The following is a 13,974-nucleotide window of genomic DNA, read 5'->3' as shown; positions in this document are numbered from 1 at the left end:
ATGTTTGTAACCCTCGCTCTCGCTGTAACTCCCCAGACTGTTGATGCAAATAAAAATGTGTTCTTAGTCAACTTGCCTGATTAAACAAGTGTGCCAGCGCTTTATGAGCTCGGCCAGTATGTGTATCTAGCTATCTAGTGTGCCTTTGAGGCTTCTTCCTTTACCATAATACTGCAATGTGGTGCACTTTGAAAATAATCACACAGGAACAAATGAATTAAATGAAATAAATGCAGCTTTTACTAAGTGCCAGACCTGAGCTGGGTATAAAGATTAATCTCTAGTTTCTCTCATTGACTTTCTTTCTGTCTTCTTTTTATAGTGTAGTATTATAAACTTAAAGCAAATAGATTCACTCCAAAACACTATTGATCTATTTAAGGGGTTAAAAAAACCTTTATATTTAATTTATAATTCAATATAGTCAGAGTCTAGAGAATCTAAACAGTAAACATATGATCATTTTGTCAACAAAGGACTTAAATTCACAGATGTACTATAAAGAGTACCAGCCTCATTTAAATGTTTTGGCTGTCAATCTTTTCTAAAGAAAGATATGACTTTCCATATGGGAAATATCTGATTTTTGATCCAAACTCTTGATCCAAATGTATACAACAATACAGCACAAAACGGGGAATATAAGACCGTCCAGACATGAGACACATTTTCCACAAAGGAATACTGAAAATATCTTCCTTAGACAGATTTGCAGTTTGTAACCTAGTTTCAGGATGAGAGCTTCAACTCCTCCTATGACAGCCCTCTCCCGCCGCACAGCAGATGGGATTAACGGCCTTTAAGCTCATGTATTTTCAAAACAGCCATCCAATCACTCTGTTTCAAACCTTTTTTTCCCACCCGTCAATCACATTCATGTTCATTATGCCACGTCATTTAAACTGTCAGGTAGTTGTCTTCCAGGCGTAAGCCGTTTCTATAACCTGCGGCTGGCAGCACTCTACTTCCGCTGTGCCAAGTAGGCTGCAGTCCCAGAGCAACTTATTACTCATATCCGAATGCAATTCTGATACCATTACTCATACCTTTGACTTTTTCATGACAGCCAAGGTGTTGAACCCATGTAATTAAAGGGATTTATAGTTTTAACAGCTCTCTGTCTCCCCGTGCCTCTATATTAGATTCCCCTCAATATTGCAAGGTGGGAGAATCACCCACTTAATATTTTTGGCAGTTTCATTTGAGAGAAACAGTTTGTAAATATGCTTCTGGGAAGGGGAAAAAATAACATGCTTTTGAGAAGAGTGATTTTAAATTGAATAATTATTAGTAATTATTGAAAGTAGGAAATACATTGATATTCTATGTTGGATAATCTTAATTTATCCTGGGAGTGTTTTCTGAGCACACACGCTGTTTTTCAGCAATGCTTTGCCTCACATTCATACAGCTCTACACAAACATACCTGGGTGTGCTGCCCTGTGCAACCAGTCTGCTACTGCCAGCCGCTCAGCAGGTCCAGCTGGGGGTTGGGTCTTTTGCTTAAGGGTATCCCATTTATACTGACCTGGAATAAAAGTGTGTAAAATTGGCTTGCTTGGTGTGAAAGTGGTATCTGTAGTTGTTTCCTATTTGGTGACGTTGTGGTCAAATGCCTGCCCTCAAGAGGTAGAATTGATGACCCTTGCTCCATCTTAGAAATCATAATGATGTGATACTTTATTGATCCCCAGGGGAAAATTATCTTTTCTCACCTTCTGCGAGGACCCTGCCTCCCTATGGCTGCTGGGTTGGCTGGCTTGTCTTTGTGTTTTGTGTTGCAGGTGCCAAGTAGGTGGAGTTGGGATATTGGATGGGAAATTTGGAACACCTGGGCCTAGGGTCCCCAGTAATAAAAGTTGCCCTAGTCCTCCCATTCAAAGAGAGATTAATTATAAATTAATTACATGTTAACCTGTCCCTTAAACAGGGAGAAAGTCAGGGGTCAGGGTCACCTTTAACACAACAGTCACTCTGGAGCTGGTAGAGATTCAGTATTTTATTCAGTGACACTTCAGCAGGGCTGAATAAAATCTTAATGAAATATAATGAAGTCTCTCTCTCTCTCTCTCTCTCTCTCTCTCTCTCTCTCTCTCTCTCTCTCTCTCTCTCTCTCTCTCTCTCTCTCTCTCTCTCTCTCTCTCTCTCTCTCTCTCTCTCTCTCTCTCTCTCTCTCTCTCTCTCTCTCTCTCTCTCTCTCTCTCTCTCTGCAGGAGCTTCAGTTTGAGCGTCTGACCAGGGAGCTCGAGGCGGAGCGTCAGATTGTGGCCACTCAGCTGGAGAGATGCAAGCTGGGATCAGAGGCAGGCAGCATGAGCAGCATCAGGTAACATATACATGTACCTTGTCTCCACTGTGTGTGTGTGTGTGTATGTGTGTGTGTCAGTGGGTGGGGGTGTATTGTGTTGGTGTTGGAGGGCGGGTGACCTCGTGACCAGGTAAGAAATTTTCTTGCTGCTGTAACCTCTGCTGTGAATGTGCATGTCCTCTGTGTGTACTCATAATAAGATAAGACATTGCAGTTGCAGTTGCTGTGTGTGTGTGTGTGTGTGTGTGTGTGTGTTTGTGCACTGGGCCTGAGCTGGGGGAGGGCAATATCAGGTAACACACACTGTGTCCCCACTGTGTGTGTGTATGGTAGTTGTGTGGGCGGGACATAACTGTGTGTGTGTGTGTGTGTGTGTGTGTGTGTGTGTGTGTGTGTGTGTGTGTGTGTGTGTGTGTGCGCGCGCACTTACGTGTGTGTATTCTAAAACTGTCAGTATCAGGTAACACAGAATTTTGTGTGTGTATGTGGGAGGGGATGTAATATGACTAGCATTAGGTAACATACTTCAGTGAGTGTGTGTGTGTATTTGTGGGATTTTGTGCATCCGTGGGTGTGTATATGTATTACGGGTGTGTGGGAGGGTGTTTGTGAGTGTGCGTGTGTGTGTGTGTGTGTGTGTATTAGTGCACACGGTTGATCTTAGTGCATGATGGAGCAGTATCTTAGTCCGTCATGACACTAACGCCGACTGCACCATTAAATCCCTTCATTACACAAACACACACACACACACACACACACACACACACACACACACACACACACACAGGGTGGAGCAGTTTTATTCTCAGATCCTTAGAGTGTTGTTACTGGAAAACAACAATGTTCCTCCTGCTGTGGGGTACATTTATCAGCTGGATGGATTAGGACAACACTGAGGTTGCAGGGAAACATCACACACACACACACACACACACACACACACACACACTGGCGGCATTACAGAGGGTATGACAACACTGAACTTATGGGCAAATTCTCTCTCTCTCTCTGACACAAACACACACATACACACACGGACACAACCCTTGGCAATGTCGGTGAAGGTGTGACAACACTTGGACACACACACACACACACACACACACACACACACACACACACTCACACGCCCTCTTAGAAACATTGCTTCACGGGTACAGAAACTGCAGGGTCAAGCCATGGTATTACACTTCCTCTAACCCCATTCCTCAAATTACAGCATTAATTAACATATTAGCCACGGCCCTAGACCGCTCCAAAACTACTTCATTATGTTTCCCAATTAGAAGTCTGACCTTTCCACTGCCAAAATTGTTTTCAGATGAGGGAATGAGGGCTCTTAACAGGAAGAGCGAGTGAGGATGAAGGAGAGAGGGATGGATGGAGTAGAGGAGATATCTGACTAGCATGCTAATTTTGAATCTTATGCTAACAGCTCTTGCCTAAAGCTCAGTGTGTGGCTCTCCCTCACTCCCTCTCTCCCTCGCTCTCTCTCTCTCACTCTCTTTCTCTCTCTCACTAAATCTCTCTGTCCCCTCACGTTCTCTTTTATACAGACTTTCCCTCATTCCGTGTATGTCTCTCTGTAAATAAAAATCCTGAGAAAAGTAAAGTTTGGGGCAAAGTTAGGAGATGTATAAATTATTTATTTACTCTTTTTAGCATTTGCAGTTTACTCGGAGTGTGGGTGTGTCTACATTTGGGTGTGTGTCTATGTGTGTGTGTGTGTGTGTGTGTGTGTGTTTGCATGAACTTTAGCTGTCATGTCAAAGAGTCGAGTTGATATATATTCAGAATCTCTCTGGCTCCCTCAGGCAGCTTATTACATAAGTACACAACCCTAAGGGGGCTGAGGAAACAGAGATGGAGAGAAAGCACCGGGAAAAAGGTGCTTTTAAACTTTCCAAACTTGCTCTGTTTACTCTAACTCTGCCTCAGATGAGATTTTGTTGGTGAGACTTTAGAGGTTTCCCTTCTGAGTTTTTGTGAATGCCCCCCTCCCCTCCCCATATGCTCCGATAATGATGTTTTTGAAATACCTGACAATCAGATTCAGTTTCAAATTAAACCTATTGAATTTACTTATACAATGGCCTTGGTGAGCTGGGCTTTCTACCACATTAATATACAGACATCCCCAGTATTTTTCACCCTGTTGCTGGGACACAACACATGCAAATCGAATGTGTATTTTCACATCATGAATAATTAATTCACATGCAGATTCCCACCATTACTCTTTGCTAATCTATTTTCAAACATTACAAGAATAACCAAGTAATTAATAGCTTTAAAACATATTGAAATAATAAAAAAAAAAAATGCTTCTTGCATTTGTAGCAAGAGCTCACTCAGTCAGAAATAACTCGGCACACTAGCTCTCATCTAACGTACTCTTACTACTGCAGAAACAAACATATTGGAGCCAATCTTTGACACTCCAGTTGGCTCCCAGTCAAAACAGAAGGGTGTTTAAGCAAAGACAGTACGTACGACTTTAGTGTCTCTCTTCATCACATTCCTCTCTGTACACACTCGACTCCCACTTGTTAATCCAGACGACATATTATTAGACTGTCAGTCAACCAAAATTCAAATGTCTGTTTTGTATGTTTTATAGCCTATTGTGATTTCAGCTGCACTGCCTTTTAGATAATTAACAGTCTCTGCTGCTGAGACTGTAAGATGGTGAGAATTAATAGCTTCGTAATGCTACCAGTTATATAGAGAGACTTGTCACATTAGTAGATTTAGCTGTACCCCAGACATACCCAGATGGCCTTTGGTGTAACTGCATTCATATTTGGTGTGTATGCCTAGTTTCAAACTCCAATTTATCACAGTGTGTTTGTTAAGTTAATTAACATACTTCAAGATGAATTTGTAATTGGTTTAAGGATTTTTGGCTCTGAATAAATTACAGCCTACCTAAATAGTTAGTAAAGACCTTTACAGCAGCATTATCAATTAGAGCCAGGTTTTCAGATATTTATTTTACTCATTGATTTTTCCCATGTTTGGCAGACGGTTTCAGCTTGTCTGTCAAACCGTTCTCCTCTTGTTAGTTACTCCTGACTTGACTCTCTGATTTGTTTGGCTTGTTAGCCCAGTGTCAGGCAGTTAAGGGAAAAATACACTCCAAATGGAATTCACATATATTATTCCCATGATCTTGGACAGTTCAATCAATACTTGCGAATGAGAGGAACTCTCTCCCCTGCAGCTAAGAAAGCAGAGAGCCAAGACTCTCTGTCTGATGCCACTTGACTTAGACTCATACATGTTTTTTTTTTCCTCCTCAAAAGAGGTTTTTTCTTTCCTTCTTGAACCAAAAATGTGTGTCCTATTGCTTTGGTTATGCTGATACTGTGACTGAATGATATGGTAAATTCCAATTATTTTGACAAATATTGCAATATAGTTCATTTATTTTTTAGTGGAAATGTAGATTAAACTGTAAAGAGGGAGTTCTGTTTTAAGATGTAGGTTGAAGATGAGTTACCATGGAGTTAGACAGTTGCAGGTTTGTTTTTGTGACGCAGTGCCCTTCAGCAGTGAAAACTCAAGTAGCCTAATTCTTAATGGGAATGAAAATTAACAATCTGTAAAACAAAACAGACAAAAAACATCTATAAAATTGCTTTTCATTGCAGCACTTCATCATGGTATTTTGTAGTTTGCGTATATGTGTGTGCAAATGCTTGTGTAAATGTTTCTGTGTGAATATGTGCCTGCCTGCATATGTGTGTGTGCGCATGTGTTGGCATTAGTCTGCAGTAGCCAGTGCCAGTCTGCTGTTGGGCTTGCTGTCTCACGGTTGCGTCATCTTATGATTATCACATCAGATATAAAGGACTGGCTTAGGTAAGCCTTCGTCTGCTGACAGCTCACTGTATGCCACTGAGTGTGCATCCACTCCCGTGTGGCATTCAAATTTGTCAATGCTTGTCAACTAAAATGTGTGATGTGCGTTTGTCTTCTTCTTCCTCTGGATGTGTGCATGCATACACACACATGACAGTTCACCTCTGAGGCTGCCAGCTTTATTTATTTAATTGTTTGTTCAGTTTCTTCCACTTTGATTGACAGCATCCTTCATGCTGATTCCAGCAAGGTCTGTGTTTTATTCCTGGCCTAAGTATAGATATTAGTGTCTGTGATATCACCGTGAATTGATCAGAAAGAGTCTGGTGCTATTCAAAGAGACAGCGCTAACCTTTCCCATGCTCTCCAACATCACCACTCATTTCCCTCTCCTTCATCAGAGTCTCAGTGACAGGCAGCAGCTAAATATAGTGTGCTGTGACTAGCTCTGTGCGAATAGGTGTTGAAATGAAGCACAGGCGAAAGATGTGGGGAGGAATGCAGGCAAGCAGTAAGAAGGTAGCGAGGTATTTAGACAGAAAGGTAGATTGGTAGGAGAACAGGCAGTTGACAGACAAAGCCTGGGTTTCTTTTATATTCATGATACACTCTCTTTTTGACATCTCATCTTTTGTCGTCTCCTTTCCTGTCTCCAAGCCTTGTCTCTTCTCCTCACTGAGCAGCATCCACAGAAATAGAGAAAAAGCTGTGTTTTCTCCTGTCATGAGCTTTTTGACCACCATATTCTCTCATACAAGTGTTCCTGTGGACTTTAAATTACAGACACCATTCGCCCAGCGACAGGTCCATTACTTTGTTAGATACCTGTCTGGGCCAAGAGTTTATGTTACCTGGTACCCAGCTGCTTTGTGGGTGTGTGCGTTTGTGTATTTCTACTGCAAGTGTGTGTTTTTGTATCGTCTGCATGTGTGGGTTTGTATATAGGCTTGAATGCATGCTATGTTTGTGTATGTGTGCCAGTGTGTGTTCTTGGCAGCCACTGCGAGCCTGCGTGTCCTTAGTTGTGTTCCGCTCGATAAAGCAATTCAGGCATCTCTGCGGACTCCTCCGCAGAGCTGAGGACCCTAAAAATGCCTGACTGTGGTAGAGGGAACCCAGGGTGTTGCTGACTAACATCTGTTCACACTGTGAACTGTTGGCATGCAACACAGTGCTGTACACGAATCGAGCACACAGGCACACACACATACACACATACGCACACACACACAAAACCACTTCATACACCACGCTGGCACTAATTTCTCAATTTTCCTACTTTTAGACAGTAAGTGGCAGCCAGTGGAAAATATATAGTCCTGCTGTCATATCTGCCTGACTGCTTGTGCATCTGAACCTTTCAGTGTTCTGTTAATATAGTTCTATTAATAACACTGAGTTTAGTCTTCATCTATTGAATACAGTTTTATCTATTTTTATCATTAAAACAAGTGTAGATACTAAAACAAATACTGCAAGGAAGCACCCAGTGATGTGCAGATGGCAAAAAAGAGTGGTTACATCATAATAGTATACCTGTAACGTTATACATTCTTAGTACAACAAAATGTGGGGGTACTAACAAGTACATGAAAGTGGCAAATTCTGAAGGCTACTTAAGGGCGTTTTCACACCTGTCTCGTTTGGTCCGGACTTTCGGACTTTTCAGTTTGATCCGAACCTAAATTACAGGTGTGAAAGCTGCCGCGGACCACAGTCCGAACCAAAGGACCAAAATTTGGTCCGACCAAAAGAGGTGGTCTCGGTCCGGACCAAACGAACCATGGTTCGGACCTTCTGCAGTGTGAAAACAACTGTTTGTATGGTTCGGATTTTCGTATCAATGACAGGAAGTTTTTGGAAGTTACGTCACGCTAACCAGCTGGTTACCATGGTTATGCATCTCTGACGGCATGCTAACTTTAGCTGCTAACGTTAAACGTTGCTGTGATATGCAAGGCGCAACGTTAGTCGACTCGTGTCCGTTATTATGCTGAATGAAAAGTGTCACACGGTAAAATGTATAGCACTATAAAGACAAGTTAATACATCACTACTGACAGCTCATCTCTTTAAAAAATATTCCCACACTCACCTTCTCTCCGGAATACACATTGCCATAACTCGCAGGACTGTATGCTGTTTTCTCCTCCTCTCGATAAAGTTTTCGCATGATGAGGAGGCTCATCTTGCGAATAGCAGTTACTCTGATGTATTGCTCATTAACTTGGTGCTGCTGGTAGCAATATACCAGCAAAAATATTAGAACGGGAAAAAGATGGCTCGCTCCAATGCCGGCTTTACCTATGTCGCCGACGACTCTACCTATGACGCCGATAAAATCCTGCGGGTATCCCTCCGGTAAACAACCGCTGCCGGTGCCCCTCCGGCCGCTAGCGGCGCCCCTCCAACAGATGGCGCCCTCGGCAACTGCCTATACCGCCTATGCCCAAAGCCGGCTCTGGCTTGCTCCATTCATTTTCTGTAAACAGGAAGTAATACTGATGTCAGATGCCGGCCAGCCCAACAACTCAGCGTAACCAAAGCAAAATGAGCCGCCGAAGTGCATGGGGAGTTGATGCGTCCTCTAATGAGAAGAATAAATTTCCCCTGTATGTTTGTCTTGTAAAGTCTGTTACTCTATTTGCAGTGTGAAACCAAACCAACCGGACCAACTGTGTTACAATGTAACAGAATTGCGGAGTTTGGTTCGGACCTTGGTTCGGACTTTCAGGTGTGAAAACGCCCTAAAACAGGTGACAGGTGTCCTACATCTTTTTTAAACGTGGCTTCAGAGACAAAAATTGTATGCAAACCTTAAATAATCTTTCAGCTCTTAATATTTTTTTTTACTATTTCATATCTGTACACCTCAGATGTCGCAAAGTAATCTGAATGTAACTGAACTAAATGAGATAATATGATTTATAACGTTGCTGATTGCAATTTTGATGAGGTAACTGGCATCCTTTAATTAATATAATTGTTTTTTTTAAGTAACCCACCAAACTCTGATTATGTAGATAATCTCCTGAGGTTAATTGGTCTTTCTCCATGTTTACGCCTCTTCTTCATAAAGCTTACCTGCAGTATCAGCTTTAAATCATCTGCATTACCGAGGCAGCAAACTATGACGAAATGCAGTGTCGGGGGAAATCTGGCTGGTAGGCTACAGAACATGCAGAACATCAGCTTTTTCCCAAACTGTTTTGTGTTTACATTGTCATGAATGCATTGTGGAGAGAGAAACAAGACCCTCACTCACCATCATAAGTCAAATGCCCCTTTGATTTAACTCTTCTGTTGTCATCAGGAGACAACTTTTGTAATTATACTGGGGTGTTACATGGGTCTGACTGGTCAGGTAATGTGACATCGACCAAACCGTCAAGTCAAGTATAGCCCGCTAAGGTTCGACTGATGAGTCCTTGTTAGCATATGCTGAAGGAAAAAAATTATCCTGATGCTGAGGGAAGTGATAAATCCATGCATGGCAATAAATAATGAACTGAATTTATTGCTGAAAAATAAATCTTTGAGTTGTGTTTACTGGCAGTTTTATTTTTGCTGCTAAGTCAAGAGTTTATATATTCATATTTTCATGTATTTGTTGATATTTCTCTGCGTTTAGTTCTCGATATATTGATTCATCTATCAGTATGTCAGGGTTGGGATTCCATATTTACAAACTCGGATGGATTGTTTTACATATTTATGAAAATAGAAGAACTTGAGTTCTTTTTCCCCCATGAATTCATAATGTTATTGGACTGATACATTTGGAATCACTGCTTGAAGTTGAATTGTTGGAACATTATTGTCTTTAAATCCAGAGAGAGCGAAATTGTGTTTGTCGAGTCAATCATATATTCATTTGTACATTGCTGTCTTTATACTCTAAGTGAAGTTTCTGACGTGAAGGTTGTTTTTGCATGTAGTGTGTTCAGACATTATATGTATTTGTGTTGTATTTCTGTTTCTCATTGCCATACAGAGCACAAACTAGTTAGTCCCATCATCCCCTCTGTGATCCATTTGATTTATAGCTCTGTTCAGACTAAATGTTGTGTATAATGTTTGGTATGTGTAGACACTGTCATAATTTTAGGTTTAAATCCCATTTAAGCTTGGGTCAAATCTCCAATAAAACAATGCTTTCACTTCAGTTACCCATTCATTCTTAATGCAACAGGTCCAAAATGTACAGCTAGTGTTTTAGCTTGGCAAACATTTGACCATGCTCTCAAATGAAAACAGGACTGTACAAGGCTATAAGACGGAAATAGCCCCTAGAATGGACCATCAATATACAGGCAGTAAAGTTGAGCATTTTTGTTTCACTTTACTTTTCATTGCCACTCATTAAAATTAGTTCAGTATAATGGTTAGTGATTTAGCATCAGTGCTAAAACAACTCCACAATGCATTCAAAGCTGAGATGCAGTTCTTGATATCGTTCACCCTGCAGAGTTCAATCCATTCTCGCAGAGAGATCAGGAGGTTACAGGACTTTATTTCCCATAAAGATAAAAGCAAAATTCTGACAAACTGTGATCACTACAGGTGCATTTAATGGACCGTGGCACATAGAAGATCAAGTGACACACACACAAACACATCCCTTGAGTGCAAATATTTACATAGGCATTGTAAACATCCACCCACCTTTGTCTGTCCTATATGATATGAAGTCAGCCTAACAAATATATAAGGGACGCTGGACACTCAGAGTGATACTGGATTTTTGAGGCTAATACCGATATCAGTATTCATTCATTCATTGTATTCATTGTATTTATTTATTTATTTATTTATGTATTTAGTTATTGTTTCTTTGTTTGTTTGTTTGTTTGTAGCAGGAAATCCTCAAATTTGGCAGTCACATAGTTTTAGTAAAGGTTTGCGCTGTAGACCTGATAACAGTAAACCTCCTACCTTCTTAATATAATACACAATCACATCTGCCAACTCACATACTATACAAAGTACTGTAAACAGTGTCTGTTTTGCAGAATGGGGAACATATCAGCTGCAGAAAACAGTGCCACAGCAGTTTGTTTGGAGTAAGCTTTGTTATTATTATAGCATGTTGGTCCATTGCCTGCAGAATGTGCAGAATACTCAAACCAAATGACCAGACTTTACCAAACAGGCCAAAAATAGAGAAACCTCTCAGGAATCTCACTGTTATGGTTTGGGCTTTCAAATAAACTCGCCTTATATTAATGGTTCTGACAGTCAAGTCAGTGTGGACAGAAAAACCCCAATAACGTCTCTCAGAATGCTCCGAGAGACATTATTGGTACACTAACGCGCTGGCTGCAAACTGAGTAGAAATTGTGTGAAGTTGCCTTGCTAAGCTTCTCATGGCTGGGGGCAGTAAGATATCAAGGCCATATATGAGATCCCATGTAAGCCTATAGATTCACTGACAAATTTTAATAAAACTGCTGTCATATCGCACCGGCGACAAGAAAATGTAGTACCTGCTTGATGCCTTATGGCTAGTAATATGGAGAATTTATGTATTTATGGTGTGGTAGATGAATCAAAATGGATATTTTTGCCATTAGTTATATTTACAACAAATAACCTTGTGCACAGTGACAGGATGCAGTTGTTTTCTGTCTATCTATCTATGCATATATTGTAATGGTGGAATTCTACTCTGAATGCACTCATAAATCATTACCAATAAAAAAAAAAAATGGTACACAAATTGAATACTTACTGAATTGGATACTTGTGTGTGTTTTTCTGTCCATTCCAATGGATAAATAATCTGAGTGTGAGAATCCACCAAACAGTAAAATGACAATAAATAGTCTGAAGAGACCCTTTTCCAACAAAAAACATGAGTGTATTTATTTCATGTGAATGGTTAACTCATATCAATGATTAAAGTGATGCTTTAAAATATACTACATATACATTTTGTATTATTTTAACAAAATCATTGTTAAAAACCCCTAAATTTCTGAAGTGTCTCCAGAAAGTCTTATGCTCAAAGCTTCCTGAGTTAATTAATCAGTAGGATGCATTATAAGCTGATTGTATCATTAGAAAATCTAATCAGAACAGTCAGAATAAATCCAACTAGTATTTCCCTAATCAGGTCCCTGTTTCCCTGTTTCCTCTGGAGACATTCAGACCCCCCTACCTTTCTGTCGATGGATGTTTTTGAAAAAAAACCTGAGTAAAAGCAATAAATCTTTCATTATTGTTTTTACATGTAGAAGTATATAACACAACTTTAAACACAGTTTAAACACAGACTATGTAATTTAGCTGTACGATTAACAGATAAAATGTGGCTTACATTTCCTCCTTTCCTTATGGCTGACAGTGGCTACTGAAAAAGAAGGTATGTTTCTGTGATTGGCTTATAGACATCCAGTTAAACAAATTTGTGTGTTTGGGTGTCAGATGACAGTAATCATAGATCTAGTTGTTCTAGAAAAGTTATATCCATTGGAATTGATAAAGGATTTGAACGGGTGAAGTTGATGTCAAACAACATGACTCCCACCTGCGGTAGATGACCCCTCAGCTGGTATGCAGATGACAGGGAAAATTGATAAAATAAAGGAGTGGAGCAAATGTTACCTCTGAACGAGTGTTTTGTTGTGTTAAATGGAATTGTTAGTGTTTAGCGAGAGAAGATTGGAGTATCAATGCTGGGGGCGGGAGGAAGGACAAGTAGAGCGAAAGAGAGGGGAAGTTATTGAAGGACAGAGGAAGAAAGAGGGAGAGGGAGAGAGAGAAAATGGGCTAATAAATAGCTTTCATTACCCTGTGGCAGCCACAGAATAGGTTCATTGATTTATTTCTTTTCATTTTTTTCCCATTCTCTCCCTCTCTGTCATTCCCTCTCATCGTTTCCTGTTCATTTTCGCTCGCCTGTTCATTTTCTCTCTTCCTTACACCCCTTTTTTCTTCTCTCCGCCAAATCTGTCTCACCACCCTCTATTTTTTTCCTTTTTTTATTGTCATGTTTTACCACTTTTTTATGATCTTGCTTCCATGTTTTATTACAGTGCAAGTAAACTGAACTATCTGTCTATGTATCTGTCCACCTATCGACAGTACAGTATCTATGCTATGTGTGGCTATGTGTGTGTGTGTGTGTGTGTGTGTGTGTGTGTGTATTTGTGTTTGTGAAAGAGATAATCATTCTCTGCTACTCTTATAGGCCAGACATTCCCCTCGGTCATATCATTTATGTATCCCACTGTAATGTATTTATGATGCTTATGGGTTGAACCATGTGGATTATGTCCATTTTATAAATGGACAGATACTTGCTTCAGGCCTCCTTGATTTTTTTTTCTTTTTACTGCTGTTTATGGTTTATTCATGTATACAACTGCAGAGGGAAATACGAGACAGAGAGGGAGAGTGAAAATTTGCAGAATAACATTAAAGGTAACTAATATTCTAATTATTCACCATACACGTGCACAGAAACAGACAGCAACATTCAAAGTCTATTAGGCCTTGTTGAGACTGCAGGCAAATCAGAATTGTTTCTCAAATCAGATCTTTAAGATAGGCCATCAGCGCTGTTATTGCAAGTGATCAGATCAGATCTCACTTTGGACATCACTAATCTACAGTTTCTGCATGGGTTGCTCTGGTAACGACAAATGCTGGTGAAGTGGCTTTCCAGAGTGGAAGCAGGATAAATGTACAGAGTAAAAGAATGTGGTTTGGATATGATTTGCAAAAATCATATCCATATCCAAATCATATTTTTTTTCTTTTTCTTTTTCTCTTTTCCATCTAGACTTTCTGAAAT

At 40.2% G+C, this 13,974-nt stretch overlaps 1 protein-coding gene across 3 annotated transcripts in view; it reads left to right on the top strand.

The window, feature by feature from the left end:
- ctnnd2a (catenin (cadherin-associated protein), delta 2a) overlaps positions 1 to 13,974 on the top strand; it is a 341,708-nt gene that overhangs the window by 110,798 nt on the left and 216,936 nt on the right. For all 3 annotated transcript variants that reach the window (XM_030079647.1, XM_030079644.1, XM_030079645.1), the window contains exon 3: positions 2,215 to 2,327. In XM_030079647.1, coding sequence (XP_029935507.1) covers positions 2,215 to 2,327 — 113 coding nt within the window. The remainder of the gene's footprint in view (positions 1 to 2,214; positions 2,328 to 13,974) is intronic.

This window comes from Myripristis murdjan, chromosome 20 (assembly GCF_902150065.1).
Source record: "Myripristis murdjan chromosome 20, fMyrMur1.1, whole genome shotgun sequence".
Classification (NCBI taxonomy): domain Eukaryota; kingdom Metazoa; phylum Chordata; class Actinopteri; order Holocentriformes; family Holocentridae; genus Myripristis; species Myripristis murdjan.
Note: the sequence above shows the minus strand (reverse complement) of the source record. Positions and strands in the feature narration are given on the sequence as shown.